Raw genomic sequence first — 20,813 nt, 5'->3', positions numbered from 1 at the left:
GCATGAGCTTATTACCATTTGCATATCTTCTTTATAGAATGACTATTGAAAATATTTGTCCATATTTAAATTATTGCCTTTTTATATTTGAGTCATAATAATTCTTCTTATACTCTAGATATAAATTGCTTACACAAGTCATTCTCTAGGTTGCTTTTTTCACTTTTCATTTTTCTTTCTTTTTTTGTTGCTTCTTGAGACAGAGACTCCTTATGTAGTTCAATCGGGCCTTGAACTCACTGTGTAGCCCAAGCGGGCCTTGAATACCCTCTTTCTTCAGCCTTCTATCTGCTGGAATTATAAGAATGTACAGCTATGCTTACTACTGCTTTTCACTTTTTTGATATCCTTTAAAACACAAAAGTTAACTCGGATCATGGCCATTGTATCCATCTTTTTCTTTTGTTTGTTTGTGCTTTTGTTGTTGCGTATCAGACATCATTAAATTAAATCCACAAGGAGCTACTTTTTCTTCTAAGAGTTTTATAATTGCTATACCTTTTATATTTTTTGCCTTTGATCCATTTTGAGTTAATCTGGGTATACTTTATGAGGCAACAAGTTAGTTTTATTCTTTGGCATGTAGCTTTATAGTTCTTCTGATATCATTTGCTGAAAAGATTCTTTCTCACATTTAGTTGTGTATGGATGGAAAATTAAATTGTATTCTGCTGGCCCTAGTAGTAAAATTTCCTTGAATTTTTTTTTTTTTTTTTTTACATTTCTTTCTTTGTGATTTTGATCATTTGCCCTAGTCCATTTTCTACTACTGTAACAGAATGCCTGAGACTAGATTATTAAAAGAAAACAACAGAGTTTTATTTCTTAGCGTTCTTGAGGCTAAATCCACTATCAAGGCACTGGCATCTGGTGAGGGCCTTCTTGCTGTGTCATCCCATGGCGGAAGGAGAAAGGGCAAAAGAAGTCAAGAGAGCAAAGGAAGCCAAACTCAAGTTTTTTTTAAAAAAAACTATTCTTGTAACCACAATGAATCATTTCTTGTTAAGCCCACTTCCCCAAACTAATGGACATATTTAAAGCACAGCAACTATCATTCACTTGACTCCAGATACCTGCCAATCACGTCTTATTTGTATGAAGTTTAACCCTGAGTCCTTGAGACAATTACGTTCTACTGATGTCCATATCCTGTTATGAGTAGAACAGAGTGGTAATGTTTACAACATTTTTATATCCTCCAGTTACTCAATAGCACAAGATGTCATAATTCAAAAGGAAAGCTAGTAACACATTTTTCCACCAATTCTTTTTTTTCTTTTTTTGTACCAGGGATCGAACTCATGACCTCGTGCTTACCAGGCAAGCACTTGAGCCACTGAACTAAATTCCTGGCCCTTAATTCTTATATGGTACAGTTACTAGGAACATGATGAATATTCAATATTATCTAGGACATAATTTAATTGGTAAAAATGAGGAAAATTTTATGGAGAAATCCAAAGAAAATGCCATAAAAATGTTAAAAAGTGGTGGATATCCTGGAACTTCTAACATCATTCATTTAAAAAGCCCATTAGGAAAAAGGAAAAAATTATTCTTAGCATACCATTTAAGACTTTCTCAAATGTGGTACCTCTCATCTCCATCCATGAATTACCAATAAGAAGCTTTATTATAAACGATTAGTTTATTTTACCTACATTCTGCAACTTGCCTATTGGCCATTAATTATCAGCGATCTAGTTCAATTTCTCAGTAGCCCTCATAAGGGCCCTTGTAAACTAGCACTCAGACTTTATGCATTTAATGTGTATTTTGGGGGCAGTGATACAAGTGGTCCTTAGGAAAGCTCCCCTGAATAATTAGTCTACCGTCTAAGTCCATCAGCAATGTAGTCATAGGACCTAAAAATTACTGCATGATCTTGCTGACATCTGAATTCTGCCACAGATTCTGTGACAAGATCATGTTGCTGCAACCAGAGTTCCCTGCTAGAAGCATTTCTTATACAATAGAAGATGAGAAGATCTTAGAGTTTTGAAATCAAGAAGATGCAGATTAGCACAATACTTGGCTTCAGTCGTTTCTGAACCAATAACAATTTGTGTAATTTCCAGCAATTAGGAAGGAGCCTTTTGAGTTTTTCCCACACAGAAATGAAAGAGTTGGATCTCTTTCTATATGGATAAAGTGATAGTAAAATCTGGGGAAATACATATGATATTTACAAACTGTATTATACAATATTCTCTGTATGAAAAACTGTTTTCATGTCCTGTATAAATGGCCTTTGCTGTCAACTTTGCTGATTCATTTTTAATGGGACACATACATATAAAAGAAATTGCTCAGTGGAAAAAAGGCAACCTCTGAACTTCCTTTAGATAATTATTATTTGTAAGTAAGCAGAATTGAATCTCATTTGAGGGCCCATTAGGAATTACAAAGTGATTACTCATAATCAAATAGTGGCATAGTACTATGCACTCACTGGCTTTGAATAAAAACTAAAACTAGTTCTGGCTTTATTTTTTATTTATTTATTTATTTTTGTCTTTTTCCTTTTTATCGGTACCGGGGATCGAACTCACGACTACCTGCTTGCAAGGCAGGCGCTTATGCCGCTGAGCTAAATCCCCAGCCCCGTAGTTCTGGCTTTATATAAAACTGAACCTGAAATATTAATCAGAAAAACACTACATTTTCTTTAATTTGTTTGCTAACTTTTAAAGTGTACTGTGTGTGTGTGTATTTTTTTCTTACTGCACTTAGCACTTTACTTCAGATTCATGTTCATCAAGCCAGAAGAAATCTGTTTTATGTCAGGAGATCCTGGGTACTGAAAGAAATAAAAATGGCCAGCAAGGACAAGACTGAAATATTTACATCCTTTGAGTCCTACTCTATTCTGAGATAGTCCGTGAACACTGGAATTATGTTTTCTTTGTTCTAATTCCAGCCCCTGAATGGCAGCCACTAGACAGGCTCCTCATAAATATGTATTGACCACCTGACTGAGTATTAATGTAGGACAGCGCTCTGATTAGCAAATGCTACCCGCAGGAAGCAGAGGAAGTACCACAAATGGAGATAAGATGCTATTAGCAGATTTTATTTCATTTTTTCCTAAGGCTTTAATTATAATCACCTCTCTCTGGGATCAAACCTCTCCCTAGTTCTCCCTTCAGGATACAAAGGAGATAAAGTGAAAGGCCTCCATGGGAAGTCCTCTCCCATTGGGTCCCTGGAGGGAGAGGACAAAACGAGGAAAAAAGCGAATTGAGTTCAGCAACTCACTAGAATCTCCACTGAACCTTGCATTCTAATATGAAAGTCAAAAGAGGAACAAGTGAAAACTACTGTATTTGTTTTGAAGACCTAGCAGTCTCATTATATAAAAGTTAGTGTGATATTCCTTAGGATATAGAGAATAGAATTTAATATCTAGTTTTTATACTGAGACCCCACTTCCCTCTTCGGACAAAATTACTGCACCCAACTTTCTTGAGGTTTTATTAAAAGCACCAACCTCTTTCTAAGCAATATAAGTCCTTTGTGAGCCACCTAGGCCAACAGGTTAGTTTTACTGCAATTTCAAAGCTTTATCAGGTTGCAGAGGATGAACCAGTAAAACACACTGGCATCACTCAGGACCACTTGTAGGCCCGCCCAGAGGCAACCAGGCCACAAGGGCAGGAGAAGCGTCAGCTCCACAGACCTCAGGTCCCCCAGCCTGTTGCTAGTCGCCAAGGGTAGTCCGGGTATAGTTCCGCCCAGGGGAGGAACTCGAGGTCCCCCTTCCCCCATGCCAGGGGAACCTAACCCTGGGTATTCCACTTTCCCTCCCCCTGCCTGCCGCTCCAACGCCCAATTCAAAGGACCCAAAGATCCTTTGCAATTGAAAAGCAAAGGGAAGCAGGCGGGACCAGCTCGCTCGCGGCAGCCAGCTACCTCCTCCCCTGGAGCCCAGGCTCGGAAGTCTGCAGGGCCTCAGGGAGGGACCGGGCGAGCAGACACCGCGGGGAGGAGCGACAGGCAGACGCGAGGCGGGCTGTGACCGCGCCCCCGCCCGCCGGGAGTGGTACGATCCGGAGCAGGGCGGCGCAGCAGGTTCCTGGCCGCCGCGCCCTCCCCTCGCGCGCCGCGCAGCCCGGGCAGAGCGCGGAGCGCGCCCCGCAGACCCCGCCCCCAGCGCCGGCGCCCTGGCCCCGCCCCCGGCCGCCCCTCGGCGGCTGCGGAGAGAGCTTGGCCCGCTCTGCGACGCCGCCTGCGCCTTCGCCTTCGCCTTCGCCGCCTCTTCGCGCGCGCGTGTGGGCGCCGAGCCCTGCTGGCGGGTCCCCCGGCGGGCTGGGGGCGCGGGCGGCAGCTGAGCCCTGGGCGCGGCGCACCCTGGTGGCCGCCCGCGCGGCGCCGTGACAGGTGCCTGGTCCGCGCTGGAACGCACCTGCGGCGGCCGGGATGCCCACCATGCGGAGGACCGTGTCGGAGATCCGCTCGCGCGCGGAGGGTGAGTGCCAGCGCCTGCGGGGAGTGTGCGGGGGGCGCCCGGAGGGGGTCAGGAGGCTGTGCGTGAGTGTGAGTGTGAGTGTGAGTGTGAGTGTGTGTGTGTGTGTATCGGGGGGACACACTTCATCTCACCTCAGACCTGCAGCAGTCTGGCCCCAGCGCCTGGTCCCTCGGGGACTCTTGCCCCCGTGCTGTCTTCCAGACACTGGGAAACCCTTTCTGGGCTCCAGAACCTCCGAACTGCTGTCCTGGATTGGAGCCCCGGAGCTGGCTTTACACTGCAGTGTGATCATTCTGTCTCTGTCGCGGACCGCGTTTGCCCGGTTCGCCTCCCTCCTCATTAGCGCTCTAACCTCCGAGTTCACACTTGTGCTCCCGCCCGCTGTCCCCCACCCCTCCACATAATCAGATCGTCTGCCCACCGCTGCGCCTCCAGCGCCCATCTTTTTTCAGCTATCACCTCACAGCTTCCGAGAAATGGGGTTGTCTTTCCCATGCTGCAGGATCCTTCGATGATCTGTAGTCATTTTGCCTCCCTGGGTGCGAATTCTCAATCGGGGTTGGTTGTGCAGTGGGCACAATGCGTTACAGTCTGTGCAGTTCTGCCTCCTGCAGCGGAATCTTGCCAGGCTCTGGTCTGAGATCTCGTTCTGGGTTGTCCTTTAGCCTGAAACCTGCACTTTTGCCAGCTGAGCTGACTTGAGCTAGATGGAAGCTCTTTGCTCCACCCAGGGCCAGCTGTTGAATGGTTATACTTGTGGGCATTGAGCAACAGATGCCCGACAGAATAGGCAAGGAAGCTTTCAGAGAACCAAAACATCCTCATCCTGCATGATGAGCACCAGCGTTCTGGCTGGCATGCGGCAAGTGCTCAGGACATGTTCCTTGATCTTATTTAAGGCAAAGCCAATACTGTACCTTTCTTGAGATTTGTCTTTCACACCCATAACCTTGTACTTCCTGTACTCGAACCTTCCAAAGGGAGATAGCATTTTGGGAGCTTGTCTGTCTTATAATCACTGATACTTCCCCTCCCCCAGTGTGAGGCAGTAGGTAAAAGAAAAGAAAAGAAAAAAGAAGTTTGGAGGATAGGATTCTAGGGATTTGAAACAGAGCATTGAGAGCATTTCATTTTTCTTCTTTAGTACCTTCATATAAAAATAGTGTTCCTGGATTCTAATATCTAGGATTTTCTGATTCTCCTGACTTAGGAAAGTGTCAAACTGCTTTGTGGAGAAGGCCATACTGGTAAAAACAACCCTGAGTCCCACGTAGGAATTTAGTATATATACTTATTGTCAGTGTAATGTCAAAAAATACCTCTGTAAAATAATACTACAGCTGTAATACTACAGCCGAGAAGGTACTTAAAATGTATCCAGTAAAAATGTATTCAGTTTATACACTTATGAGTGAAATGATGAATTTTATTAATCACCATGTAAGGCACAGAGGTTGAGAAAATATAGTGAGAATCGTCGATGCTGTTGAAAATATAATAGTTGATGTTTTTAAGTAATAGCAATTGATAGATTGTATATTGTGGGAAAAAGGGACAAGAGAAAAAATTCGAAAAGTAATATAAAATCTGTGGCGTGTGAAATGATTTTATCAGTATTGAAAGACTGCAGAATTGTTTTTGATTTGCATATGTCATTTTCAAAGTACTTCGCAAGAATTACTTTATGGGATCTTGCAAAACTCCTTGGGGATTGGCAAAGGTGGAGTACTATATGATAGTCAAGGAAGCTGTGGCCCAGAGTGGTTTCATAACCTGCCCAAGGTCAAGTAGCTAGTTTGGTGACACATTCGGATTTAGAGCTCTGGGGAAACAAGAACCACGCTTTATTTAATCTTTGTAATCCCTGTGTATCCAACAGTGTCAGGGGCATTGTGATGTTTCATTCATGACCCTTCCTACCGTCCTACTTGATTTCAGTTTATTAAGTACTCAGTATTTTGCTTGGTACTGTGGTGAAGACAGTCACTCTGTGGGCTGGTAATGTAGCTCACTGCCTGCTCTCTCCGTATCTTTCTTGCCTAAGGAATAGTCTCTTTTGACAGCTTCTACTTCCCAAAGAGCTTGTTCTGAACTGCAGTTTCTTTGGCCTTGGTTGATTGATAGGTCCCTGATCCAAAGGCAGCCAATCCATAGGTGACAGTACTTATGTAACCTTGTGATTTGCCAGGCTCTGGTCTAAGCAGAGTTTCTGGGCTGTCTTGTCTCTCTTGAGAAACATTAAGATTAAAGATTTTCAGTGAAAGTCGTCCAAAAAAGCCAGAGTGAGTAGACTTAATGGTAGAAAGAATGTATAGCTGCAGTAGGCCATGCAAATACTGCTCTTGTAAGGACATAGAAACTGAGTAAAAAGATAGCAAAAGTGATGTAAGAAATAAAGAAATGCAGATATTGGGAGAAAGTGGCTAGAGCTTGGAGTTCTCCATCCTCAGGTTTTCTGTTTGCAGTTTCTAAGTAGCATTACCTTGTTCCTTGAATCCAGATAGTCCAGACACATGACTGTTTTGCCTATAAATTGTTTACAGCCAAATTGAACAGAAAGGACTTAAATAAGGAATAAATGGTCTCAGAGAGAATATTGTGCTTAGTATGGGAAGCATAGGTCCTGAGGAAGAGCAGAAATTTAACACCTGTTTATGCCGGAGCAGGCAAATAGTTCACTGAATTATGATCTGAGGAGTCTTCCTGCAACATTTTTCTAACTTTTAGGAATTATTTGAGGATCTTGGTATGTAAATGCAGATATTAATTCAGGAGGTTTGAGGTGAGGGCCAAAGTTGTTACATTAGTGTCAAGCACAAAGGTGATGCTGGATGCCACTAGCCTTCAGGTGAGTCTTTAAGGGGTATTGCTATCTATTTGAGTATCTGGGAGGGTGATGAGGACAGAGACCAATGACATGAAAAAATGGTGGAAGCAAACGTGGCACATTTCAGGGTTTTTAAGGAACTGGCCAGGAGTAGAGGGAAACTTGGAAGGAGTTTGATGTAGGTTTGGATAGGTAAAGAACAGCACATTTTGAAGACCAAGATGAGTCATCTGGATATAGAATTGAGTATTTAAACAGAATTTTAGAGCTTATCTGATCTGATTTCTCCTTTGACTCTAATACCAACATGTAATAACAGACAGGACCAGTTAGGAGCTAAATCATTATAAGGAAGTGATGTCCCGAAAGTACTGGCTTAGATGAGTCAAGAAGTAGGTTGGATGGTTTGGAGAGCAAGACACTGTGGATAGGCTCTATTGCAAGAAAGTCTTAAGACAACAAGGTCAGGCTTAGCGCTGGAGTGGAATCCTGAGAATGGGAAGGGAGAAATCATTCAACAGATATCTCTCAGGTACTTCAGGTGCTTGGGACACATCAGGAAACAGAAACAACTGTAGGCACTTACATTCTAGTGCGAGGCAGAGGTCAAAGGAAACACCCAGAATGAGCAAATTATAGTCTGTTATTTGAGCAAATATTGAAAGAATAAAGAGAATGAAAGATGTGTAGGGATGATGGGTAGACTGCAGTTTTAAGGAGGTTGGCAGAGCTGACCTGAAGGCCATGAGGGAGTTAGCCTCGTGGGGTCTGAGTGAAGGGCATTCCAGAGGGGGCAACCACCAGAGGAGAGGCCTTAGGCAGGAGAGTTGGAGTGTTAAAGAAGCAGAGAGGAGAGAATAGTAAGAAATAAGGCCCTGTAATCCGGCTTAGCTGTATAGTGAATATCTGAGAAGAGAGATGGGGATATTTTTAAAAAAGATAATTCTCAGACAACTTTTAATTTTAATGTTTATAAGATCCCAGTCCATTAAGGCTCATTACACTGAAGCTTGATGGCCAGCTCAGGAAGATTCTGAGAAGGAGCTCTGAGGTGGGCCTGAGGACTGACATTTCTCATCAGCCTCGCAGAATTTTTCTGGAACTGGTGAGACACATTTTGAGGAACTCTCCATTACAGTCTTGAACCTGACTGGGAAAATTTATTACATGATAAGGGAACTGAGAACAACAAACAAATGCCACAAGAAATTTCAATGATTAGTGATCAGTAATCTAGAAACAGGAACTAAAATAATGATGGCTCACACAAAAGGCAATTTTCCCTACTTCTACAGAGCTCTCATGGAGGGGAAGAGAGGGAGTCAGGGTCAGGTGTGACTTCTCTGTAGTCCCAAAGGACTGCAGGTAACTTCTGTGAGTCACAGTGTTACAGTAAAAGTGTAACTCCCAACCTGTTGGATGTCAGATGTGCTGGGTTCATGGTCTCACATCATCAAGGAATGAAGTCATGAATCAAAGGGGGAACTTAGGAGAGTTTTATTGGAAATAGACAGAAGGAGTCCTCAGTGGGGTGGTTGCTGAGGCCCTTTTTCAGGGGTAACTTACGCAGCAAAGTCACAACGTGGGGACAGCACGGGTCTGGTACAGTCAACCTATAGGATTACAAGTGTAGCCATTTAACTAATATTGATCTGGTAGGGAAATAAGTCACTTGGCAAGGTTACATGGAAGGAACAGAGGCATTTTTGGGATGATGGGTCTAGATTCTCTGGTCACCTACCTGGGAGTCTGACACCAATCTGGATTTACTAGACCAGTTGATGCTAATTACGGTGTAATCTCAAATTGGTGTTTATCACTTAAGGAGGCATGCAAGCCTAACCATCGCATCTCCATCTTGTGCCATCAGCCACAGTCTTTATTTTGTGCTGACTTTCCTGAGGGCCCAATCTCTCTCTGACTGTATATTACTTTCTCTGAACGATGCGTCATAACAGCAGAGTTGCTGGGTGCCAGCCATCTTGTAGGAGTTCCCAGGGAGAAAAAAATGGAAGGGTGAGAAACAAAGGAGTTTTCCTGACAGTGCCTCATAAAGACTAATGCTTGTTTTGCATTGGCTCCCATCTGCAAGAGAACCTGGGAAATGGCTTTTTCCAGCTGAGCACATTACTTGGTGTTGTGTTAGTATAAGACAAAGAGAGAATGCAAATGGGTAGGCAACAGGCTCAGTTACAACCGGGTACTCAGATTGGCAAAAGCTCTTGTACGAAAAAATAGGAACTATTTTAGAGCTCATACTTTACAGATGGTAAACATTAACTGTTCAAAACTAATAAAATGCATTGACTACATTCCCCAATGGTTTGCATTTTCTTGTGAATACTATCATGCTAAATTGTAAGAGTATCCGTAGTTGTAGCAAACATACACTAAAGTGACACATTTAGAAATTGTTTTACCAAATGGCAACCCTAAAATATTTGCAACCCTATAGAATACTATGTTTTTATTTGGTTAAAAATAGCAAAAGGACAAGAAAAGTAAAATATTTGTTAAAAGAAAAATATTAGGCTGTTTTCATTGTCCAGATACAGGATGACTTCTTCAGTGAGCAGCTTATTCTGTGTGCTGCCTAATGAATGGTGGGACTATACGGATGGTGACTGAAGGGGACCCCAGTGTCAGTGTATGGAGACGAGTTCATGGTATATAACTGCTGTGACTGAGACAGACAGACAGACAGAGAGACAGAATGGTAATATGTCATGCAATTGATAGAGTATTTAAAAATCTCTAAATATGTTATTTACTTAGAATAATTCTGGCAATACTGAATGGATTAGAATTCAGTCATTTTAGGTTTTCTACATTACGGTGCAGAATTCACCCTCCCCCGTTAAAATTTTGAAAAGCAGTGATAATTGGAGCATGTGCCTCCCCAACAGCCATAGGAGAGTTTGCAGGGATCCGAGGATGCTTTCACAGATAACAGAGTATTTGCTGTGTGGGTCTCAGGTCCCTGGATGTCATTACCACATGTGTACTGCAGGCAACAGCTTTCATTTTAATTCTTTACTCTCTATGGAGAAACCTTTCAATGATCTTACGCTTTGGGGATGCTAAGATCTCTACAGGCAGGAATGTTTGTCTGTTTTTTCACTGACATGTTTCTCCCCCTGAAGACATTAACTGCCAACTCCTGGGGTCTCAGTGATGGGTTGAATGGAACAAATGACTGTGTGATAGAGTTAAGGCAGCTTTCTAAGCCAAGTGGTAAGATACTGTGAGCTAAATCCAGACCTCCTACTGGAACCTTAGCACCACAAAGGGAGCGTTTCGTGTGTGCATGCATGTGTGTGCGTGTGTGGGATTTGTTCACTGCTTTGTGCTCTACGGTGCATAACAGCTTTGCTGGTCATGAAAGCTCTTAACCATATTCTCATGACTGTAGAGGTGCTATCTGCTCGTTAGGAAAACTCACACTGCAAAAAGCTATCAAAGAGACAATAGAACCACCTCAAATGATGTCCTTCACATCTTATCACATTGGAGTTACAAGGTTTTATATGCATTTTATAAATGTTACACAAAAATTTATATGTGTGTTTAAATATCCAGTATCCAGAAAACATCATTTCAGTGTATGTCCTTCCCAACTATTTTTTAGAAGAGGAAAAATATTAGATCATACTCTGTATTATTTTTAATTTTTCCCCACTTAATCAGTATTTTATAGACAGTAGCTCTATCAAATCTAAATTTATGGGACTTTTTTTTGTCCATTCTCACTACTTGTGTCCTCAGTGCTTAGACAATGACTCATATTTTTTGGAGCTAAATAATTATTTGTTGAATGCACAAATTGATACCACTAAATTTTACAACATTTTATATTAGTTTTAGCATTTTTGTATTAGTGTACATGACTAATGAATTCCCTGTGGATGGGTATTTAGGCCGTTTCAAGTTTGGTTGTTTGCATTAAGTGATTAAATAAGCATCTTTGTACGTCTTTAGATGTTTTTCAGATTATTTCTTTGTGAAAAGTCTCTAATGGTGGGATTTCTTAGTCAAAAATGTGTATCTTTTTATGACTTAGGATTGTTGATGACTTTACATGTATTTTGGATTTATGTGAAGAGTTGTACCAGTTTGAACTTCCCTGAAGGTGAACAGTGGTGCCTGTTTCTCTGTCTCTTTTCCAGTACTGGTCAGCATTTTTTTTTTTTTTTTATCCTTGTGAATTTACAGTGCAAAAAACTAAGTTTTGAAGTTTACATAACTGAATATGGGTTTTGTAAGTTTAGTGATTATTTTGTTTCTGAGTTGCTTATTAATGTTTCTAAATGTAGTTTTTTTCTATATTCATTTCAAGAGCTTCTGTGTTAATGATCTGAACCCTTTTCCTTGCATATAGTTTGTCATCTAATTTGATAGTACTTTTGTGTGTCGATAAGCTAATTTTTTTCTTCCCCTTAAAAATTTGTCCTTTAATGTTGTACTTTTTATTTGAAGACAATAACAGTTTTTAACTTTGGTTATTCAAGTACTTTTAGGTTTCATTTTAAACAGTTGTAAGTCTTGTGGGATTTACTTTCTGTGAGCTATCCATTCAATGTAACTACTAAATATTTAATATCTTTTCTTCCCATGCTGGTTTGAGGTGCCTTTTTATGTGGATATTTGAGTTTTTCTGGAGTCTGCCTCCCTCCCTTCCCCTCTCTCTTGACCTCGCTCTATTTTGGTCTGCTTTGACTCTAGTATCACATTCCTTTATTGCAACTTAATAATAGTAAAATGTTTATAATTATCTTATTTCTCACTGCTCTGTTCTATAAATTTACCCCATTTTTTTCACATTTATTTTTCCATTTGAATTTATGACTGCATCATTGAGTTGAGCTGAAAAAGTTGAGATGTTTACTGGTGTTGCATTAAATTTATAAACCTGTAGTAAGAGAACTGACACCTTATAGCAAGTCATTCATGATAAATTTCTCTTTACTTATTTCTCCTTTCATATATGGGTAGAATTTTCCTTTTTCCTATAAAGATTTTTGTGCAGATCATTTATATTTTGTGAAGATACTACCAGTGGGAAACTTTTAAAATTGTTAGGTTCATGTTTGGGTTAAATGAAAGCTGTTGATTTTGAAACCAACTATTGGTCTGAATTCTTTCATTTCAAATAATATTTCATTTTATTTTTGTCTTGCTATTGTGTATCATAAAGGCAAATATTTTTTAAAAGTTTTTAATTCATTTTCCTTGACTAGGTATTTGTTGTATATATTACTTTTTCAATAAGATTGGTTCATTTTTATACCCTGAAGTATTATTATAGCCTCTGATTCCAATTTTAAGGTTTAATACAGTGACCCCTACATAATAACCAAGATATTACTCATTGTTATTCTTTCTACTAGGAATAAGATGAGAAATTAGGCCAGTTAGAGATGGTACTAATAGTCACATGTGATCTACTCATATCAAATTGATATTCATATATCAGATCAACACCAAGAGAAATAAAATTTGAACTGCAAATCCATAGGCAGTTTAAACTATTATAATAGACACATTTAAAATATAGAAGGGTAGCAGAACAATATGTTTAATACAAATAAAATACTAGACTAGTAATGAGTAAAATATAAATAATATATAATAGTATATAATTCAAAGTACAGTATGTAATGTAAGCTTATTATTCTATAGCCCAATGTATTCAGAATATTAATTAAGCATGTTATTGTTATAAGAATTTTAAAATGAGAACATATATATTCCATTTTTTGTACTAAGTTTTCTAAATCTGGCAAGAACGTATTATAGTACATTTCAATTTGGCAGCTACTGTATTGGACAGCACCACTGCAGATTGTACCTGTAGCATGTGTACTATGTGAGCATTTGCTGGAATCATTCAGTATCTCAAGTTTTATAATGGAAACCCATGGCTCAGAGTAAGCTTATTAAAAGTATATTTTAGCTGTACTTCTCAAATAGAAATTTAGTCCTTCACTTTTCCTTCTTTATAACAGAACGCAGGCATGTGTGTCCTCGTAAAACTTCACACATTATGTTAGTGCTTATCTAAGCATTATCTAATGCTGCTTCTCACATGGCTCTTGTAGCAATTTAGGGATTTGTATGAGTACATTATGATGTCTTTTGAAGCCTGTTGTTTTGTTTCTGCTTTTTACATAGATCTGATAATCAAATCATCCTGCCTGTCTTCCTATTAATTATCATTTAAACAATATAATTGTTACATAGGTTTAGCTTTGAGTAAATAGGCTTTTATGTACTGTATCACCACCACTTTCCGTTGATGTTAGGGACTATAGACCTGGACCTCATGGATTATTTACATCTCTAATTGACTTGGCAGAGGGAGGTGTTGGTTTTAAGTTGGGTTTCTGTTTCGTATTTGTGTAAGCTGTCTTTGAAGGAGAGAATGAATCATGATCCTCTGGAGCTGTGTTTAGTAGCATCAGGTTAAAATAGAAACTGCTAATAAAAAGGGCAAAGCCTGCCTAGGTTCTGGACCAGGAAATCACTTGAATGGGCCAGACCCATTTAGATAGCAAAAGATTGGCTTTTGTGAGTGAAGCAAACAGTGTGGTGTGCAGGGGTAACCAGAGAGGGATTTGTTCTGACACCGATCTAGAATAGCTGAACTTCTGAAAATAATTGGTTTAGGTCCCTGTGGCTCGCTCTTGACCTAAGATAGAGCTCACTTCTGCAGCCCTTGCCCATCCCTCATCCCTAAAGAGATTTACCCCTACTCCAGCCCCCACAATTTTTAGATATAGGGAACATTTAAGGGACTATGATTTAGCACTCTATAAAGACATGACAGGAACACCTTGCCACCATTTCCCTGACCTCCAGTGCCTGTCACAGCAACTCGAAGGGCTCCAGAACTGGGAGCCTGGCCTTAATCAGAGGCAAGATGCTAGTCTCTGACCCTGGCGAGGACTCCAGGCCTCTGTACTGTGAGCATTTCTGGTGCTGAACCAGGCCTATTGAGCTTTTTGAATACGATTTCTTTATATTCCAAGTTTCTCTTGGCAACTTGTTCCCCCACGTGAGAGATCTTTGGTTCTGAGTGCATCTGTCCTGAGTGACCACATCCAAACCTTCACCTTACTGCTTTATTGCTGCTGCTATGATATGACCCTTCCTCGTTCCCTTCTAGTCTGTTTCATTCTACTTCTTCCCTCCTCCTCATTCCAGAACATGACCTCTATCTCTGGTCAAAAAAATGAAACAGATGTGTCTATACAAATTTTACCCAAATTCGATACTATCTATGTTAAGCTTAAATTGGATGCAGTCCTCCATCTATTTTAGATTGGCTCTGTGCCGGATAAGGGCTCTGGTAGACTTGGTCAATTTTCCTAATTTTATTTTCACCACTGTATGTATAGAGTTTAAGAAATAGTGTGAAAGATGTCTGCCTACCCGCTTTAGTGCAGAGTGTCCAGTGGAGGGTTGTGAAATATGGATCACTTCATGGCCACTGTGTACCTTAGTACATGGTGTTCAAGCCTGGCTATGCATGAAATCAAATGGAGAACTTCTGAGCCATAATGATGCCTGGACTGACCCCAGACCAGTAGAATCAGTCTAGTCCACGGATACAGACCAAATACTGATAGTTCTTCTTCCAAGAAATTATAATGTGCAGCAGTGTTCTACAAAGAAACTGATGTACACCCTTAAATTTCCCTAAGAGAGGATGAGGAATTGATTGTGTAAAACCATATAGATTATCAGCCATGAAACTAAGAGAATATGGATATTTCTGATAAATTTTTTCCACTACTCAGTTACCAAACAGGTCTAATTATACTCCTTGTAATTTCCCCTCTCAGAAATGGGCAAGTTCATATAATGATATTCAATTATTAGGTTTTGAAGATCTTTAAAATTCTGAATTGAACATTCAAAGCAGTACAACCAAGTGAAGAGTAAACACATCTAGTTTATTCTTAGCCACTGTTACATCTACTCTGGGAGCTTATTGAATATGAGCTATTTCTGCAGTGTCATTGCTAGCTTTTTGCTAACCTAATTACTTTTAGTATGTTGTAATTAATAGCTTTCTTTAGCCTGTATTTGTAGCCCACACATTTAGTTATTCGAAGGTAGAAAAAAATAGTTTAATAACCTGGAAAAAAAAATCTCTAAAACTCGCTTGACTACTTTCTTTCCAAAGGATTTATTTTTTTGTGTGTTCCTGCAGTTACAGACTTGTGCACTGTGCTGCAAAAGTCTTTTATGGGTTAGTGTCTGATGCATAAAAACTTGCCACAAATTCCAACTTACTTGCCTTCTCTGAACGCTGAGAAGAACACTATTCTTTTGAGGCCCTTAATTTGGCCAGTGTGGCTTCTTTCTGGCTATGGGATGAGCACTGAGTTTTGGCCTCAGGATGTGGGCAATGGCCACTGCTGGTGGTGGGGATTATCATTTGAGGACTATAAAACAAGCACGATAGTCCCTTGGATAAAATACTTTGTATCTTGATTTTTTTCCCCTTTTCCTTACTGTCCTTTCCCCTTTGGGTCTCTTAGTTCATTAAAAATGAAGGTTTGCACTAATAGCAGTTGGAGAAATCGTTATTCCTGTATACATTGTGTCCGACCTTCATGTGATTGTTTTGTCTTTTACAGTTGTCATCTATCCTTATTTGTTTCTGGATGTAGGCTTTCTTTTATTAACTGATAAGTGCTTTGTACTGTACAGATGGAATTCTTTATTAAAAAGCCAAAATTTAACCTAGTATTTCTGAAGGAAATGTTCTGAATTATTGGCTCCACTTAACCCCAGATTGTTACTTATTCCTGTCTTTTGTTTAAAGTTCAGTAAAAGAATCATTGTACAAGTTTGTTGGTTGGTAACTTCCAAGTGAATATAATTAGCAAAAGAAAAAAATTTTTAAAAGCCCTCTTAATTTCCCCAGGTGCCAAGTTGGGATTTCCCCTGATACTGATTTTCTCTGTGGAAATTATCTTTGTCATTTGTGAAGCACTTCTGTACATTTGAATACCGAGGCTGAATATCAGAACTTTTGGTATCAATTCAGTAGTTTTATTTTTAACATCAGCCATTTTCTCACATGTTGAATTGGAAGTGTCCTTATTTTTTTAAATCTCATTGAAACAAATTAATACAATCACTAACTCTTCTGTTTATGCTTCGTGTATTTTTTGTCCATTCAATAACAGACTGTGGGACCCGGCCACCACCTAATAAATGCTATGAGTTTGTTTATAACGGTACTTAAGGATTTCACCAATTAGGACCATCCCTGTCTTTAGCATTTTAACCTAATGTTTAATAAATAATTAAATGAGAGAAAGTGAAACGAGGCATTCATCATTCCTTCCAGGCCTGGAGCGATATCTGGATTTGGCTCCTTCAAGATATATGCTCTTGAGGAAAAAAAAAAGTGCTCTAAAGGATACAACTGCAATGTGTTTAGGTGTGTTAAGATAGATGACCATATTGCTGAGTTTTTGTTGGATCATTGAACACAACTGTTTGCAGTCTCACTGTTTGAATGTCCACTGTGTATGCTTTAATCCTGTAACTTGAACAGCTATTTCTAAGATGACAGTATGTAATCTATTAACTAGTGATTTCTTACCCTTTTTTTTTTTTGGTAATTCTGTATTACTTGTACTATTTTGGTTTTTTTCCTTTAAATTAAAAAAAATGCCAAAAAAAAAAAAAAAAAAAAAAAGATATATGCTCTCGGGAAAGCCACTTAACTTTTGTTAGAGTCCCATTTTTCTTTGGTGAAATGGTAATACCCTACCAATGAAGCATCTGTCTGCCTGCTGGATAAAGGAGGAAAGGAAGCCTGCACACCGGAATCTCTACAGAAGTTTTTAGCAGAGATTCTGATTGCAACTCTTAGGAATAAGAGTTGTGACAAGGACAGATAGTAGTGGTATGATGTGCCAGGTATCAGTGGAGGTGAGAAGTGGTCAGATTCAGGGTACTGCTTGCAGGAGGATCTAACAGATTTGTTGATTGAGAAGTTGTAGAGTGTTAAAGAAAAAGAGGACTCAACAGTGGCTGATGTGTTGGATCCTGACCCAAAATAATTGCATTGTTTACTAATGTAGAAAACACTAACATAAAGTGCATTTTTAAGATGACAGAAAAAGTCTTTGTTTACTAAAGCACATTTATAGATATTTCTTTTATTCTCTTAGAAAGAATATTGAATTTAATACAGATTTCAAAATTTCCTTTCTTTCCTCCATGTTTTTTTCTCTGAATGTTCTTTAGAAATTCAGTAAATGCAACACTTAGGGTCTTTCTTATTTCCCTTGCTATGAATTTTAGGCATGTTACACTTAGTGCTGTATGGATTTAATGTGTTTGAAATTTAAAGTCCTGTTAGCAGGATTCTTGGCTACTCAGAGTTACATAAACAGTCTTCGATGTCATTTTCTTATTTTTTGCTCCAGAGATGCCCCAAACTGCAGGGATATTCTTCAGAGTAGAGGTATTTAATGAAAGCACTTGCAAAATAAAGTAGATGCTAAACAAGTGTTATTTGGATCCTCTTCTGGTGAATGATAAGGATAAGATCGAACTTCAAATTTTAGAAGATGAGTTTTTGAAGTCAGAGTGATTTTGAAACTTCATGGAGTATTAATACCACCTGTAGGCCCATTGCCTCTTGCTTAACAAATACCAGGGATATGCCAGCGGCTCCAGGGAGCTGATCTGATCTTAATTGGTAGAGTAGTATCTTGGAGACAAGCGCCACATTAGGAAGTCTCCCCTCTCCCCCGGGTGATTTTATTTATGGCACTAGAAAGTCCTGGAAGCTTTTGTTCCATCCATCCTCTCATCATTCTTGTTCTGCCTGTGGATTGGGTAGGCTGATAGCATCTCACACATGTGTAGGTGTCATTGCTTTAATGTCACTGAGCACAGTGCTGAGTCTTGGAAGTTTTGCACCCACCAGCTGTCATTCACACGTCCTAGTTTAATCTGTTTAGTGGAGGTTTCTATCTTCATTTATAACCACATCCTAACAAACTGAAGGATGCCAGCGGGACCTTTCTTGTTTTTGTGCATGTTGCATGTAACTCTTAGATCTTTAAGCCAGTCTTGTCTAACCTGTCTTGGTGGGTTCTTTAATACTGCCTACAGTGCTTATGACAGACAAGCCATCCAGAGCCACACCCGTTTCAGGGTTCCACTAGGGTAGAGTTCTCCAGCGCTGTTTTAGGAGTTTCCTATTTTTCCAGGCTTGTTCAATGGACTTGGTATGTCAGGTTGCAACACTGCTTGCCAAAAATAGGCAGATGCAGTGTCACACATTTCTTATTCTGGGTAACACCCACCGAGCAAAAGGTTGCTCTTGCTTGTAGGTAGCTTATGTTGCTGTGTGTGCTGAGTGATGTCCCCACAAAAGTCATAATTGGAAGATAGGCTTTAGTGTTTTCATTAGATACTTTGATGGTAGAGACTGTTAAAAAACCAAAGGTGATTTTTTTTTTTCCTCTGTCTCACAGAGTCACAGTGGAGGTAAGAAGCAGGTGTCAGTCAAACTTCTCCGACTCATTCTGAGAATAATAAAGTAGAAAAATGATTTTATTTGGGTATTTTGCTGCTTTTACTAAAATGAAGTCTAGTCTGTTGGAATAGATTAATCTATTTTTATATTATAAAATACAACAGTAGCTCTAAAAAAAGAAATTTTAACAATAACTCAAATAGCTTTCATGTTTAATCATTAATACATTTCTCTGGAACTTTTTAAGTCCTGCTCATTCAAACCTATAATTCATTTATGCCTTCCTATAGACATATTACTACTGAAATTGGTGGGGTTAATTATCCTACAAGCATTTATAGCAACTCTGCTCAATACTCTTTTTTTTCCCATATGATGTGATGAAAATTTATTTCTTGCACTTGCATTAATTATATGAGTGACACTCTGATGACCTAATGATTGTCTTTTTTAATCTCTAAAAAGATTAAAAAGAAATTTTTTTTTTTTTGTCTTTTTCCTTTTTATCGGTACCAGGGATCGAACTCACGACTGCCTGCTTGCAAGGCAGGAGCTTATGCCGCTGAGCTAAATCCCCAGCCCCCAAAAAGAAATTTTTAAAAAAATCTTGAGCTTCTGGAGTTGGAAGAGAACTTAGAAGTCATTTCATGTGGCACAGTATCTGACATAGCCTGCTAGCAATTGATTACCCATTTTCCACTTGAATACCTCTCAGGGAAGAGATCATACTTCCTTAGACAGTTCATTCCATTCTCAGCTGTAGTTCTTAGCAAGTGTTTTCTTACTAAGAAAGTGACTAAAACAGTACATTTTCTCTCTTCACATCTTGCTATGCCAAATACCCTCATATTGCATTTGCATAGTTGGCTTTTTAGGCCTTATTGTACAGCCTTCAACTTACTCAGCTTCTTAGAACTTTGAATTCTGATTGTTTCTTGCCATCCAGGTACACGTAACATTCATCATGTTACGTGTCTCCTTAGCCAGTCCTTGGCACCCAAGGATCTGGCTCCATAGTCCCAAATTACACATTCAATCAACCCAGGGACACCCCCACCCCCACCCCCACCCCCTGTCACAGCCGAGACTCAGAACTGCATCTCTCACCTTGCCAGAATTCTTTTGTTTTGTCTCTGTGTCTGTTCCTTTCTCCACTTCATCCTTTTCACATATTCATTCATTCAGTTTTATTATTGTAATGAAATGGAGGCTGCGTAACTTTATAAAGAAGAGATATCTATTTTTGCTCATGCTTCAAAAGATCTAAGACTGAGGGTCATGTCTAGTGATGGCCTTACTCTGTAGGAGTTCCAAAGCTTTGTAGGGAATTACATGACCAGAGTCAGGCAACATGTATTTTTGTGTATCTTTTGGTTTCTCTCCCTCTTCTTATAAAACCACCAGCATTCTATCCTCATGACCTCATATTATTGCCTCCCATAGGCCTCATCTCTTAAAAACCATAGTCAGATTAAGTTTCTACTCTTAATATGTCATCATGAGAATTAAATTTCAACACATGAATCTTTAGTGGACACACTCAAGCCATTTCCAGACCATAGCAGCATGCATACGGCTTCAGGTACCCAGCTCTCCATGATGGACTTTCCTCAGTGGTGAGTGTGCCAACCATGTGTCTGACTTGCAACTCTATATTCTCAGAAGGGAATTTCATTGTCCTGGCTGCTCAGATGCTCTGTGTTGACCCTAAATCCAGGCTACTAGGTCAGGGTATAAAAGAGAGCAGGAAGCAAGAATGGCCTAGGGTTGTTTTAGAAGGGTTTTAGGAGGCAGGAAAACAAGGAGTAGCCACGAGCTTCCTCTCTGTGTTTGTCAACTAGTTGTGAATCTGCATTGTTATGTACTCGTGGAGTTGCATATCTCTGTTTCATAACAGTATGGAATCCTTGAAATGCAGATGCTGGTATTCAAAAAAAAGAGATGCACGAACAGGAAGTTAGTCTGTAGAGGCTTTCTAGTCTCCAGTGGTCACCATCTCCTTT

The 20,813-nt window shown here is 39.7% G+C and overlaps 1 protein-coding gene across 3 annotated transcripts in view; it reads left to right on the top strand.

The window, feature by feature from the left end:
- Positions 1-4,168: 4,168 nt before the first annotated feature.
- The window catches only part of Atp8a1 (ATPase phospholipid transporting 8A1), a 215,491-nt gene continuing 198,846 nt past the window's right edge, over positions 4,169-20,813 (top strand). For all 3 annotated transcript variants that reach the window (XM_063240470.1, XM_063240472.1, XM_063240471.1), the window contains exon 1: positions 4,169-4,468. In XM_063240470.1, coding sequence (XP_063096540.1) covers positions 4,420-4,468 — 49 coding nt within the window. In that variant the 5' untranslated portion in view covers positions 4,169-4,419. The remainder of the gene's footprint in view (positions 4,469-20,813) is intronic.

The sequence above is a fragment of the Cavia porcellus genome, unplaced genomic scaffold (assembly GCF_034190915.1).
Source record: "Cavia porcellus strain 051 isolate PalLab524CR breed Dunkin Hartley unplaced genomic scaffold, mCavPor4.1 scaffold_30, whole genome shotgun sequence".
Lineage (NCBI taxonomy): Eukaryota > Metazoa > Chordata > Mammalia > Rodentia > Caviidae > Cavia > Cavia porcellus.
This window is presented reverse-complemented; position numbering and strand designations above follow the sequence as displayed.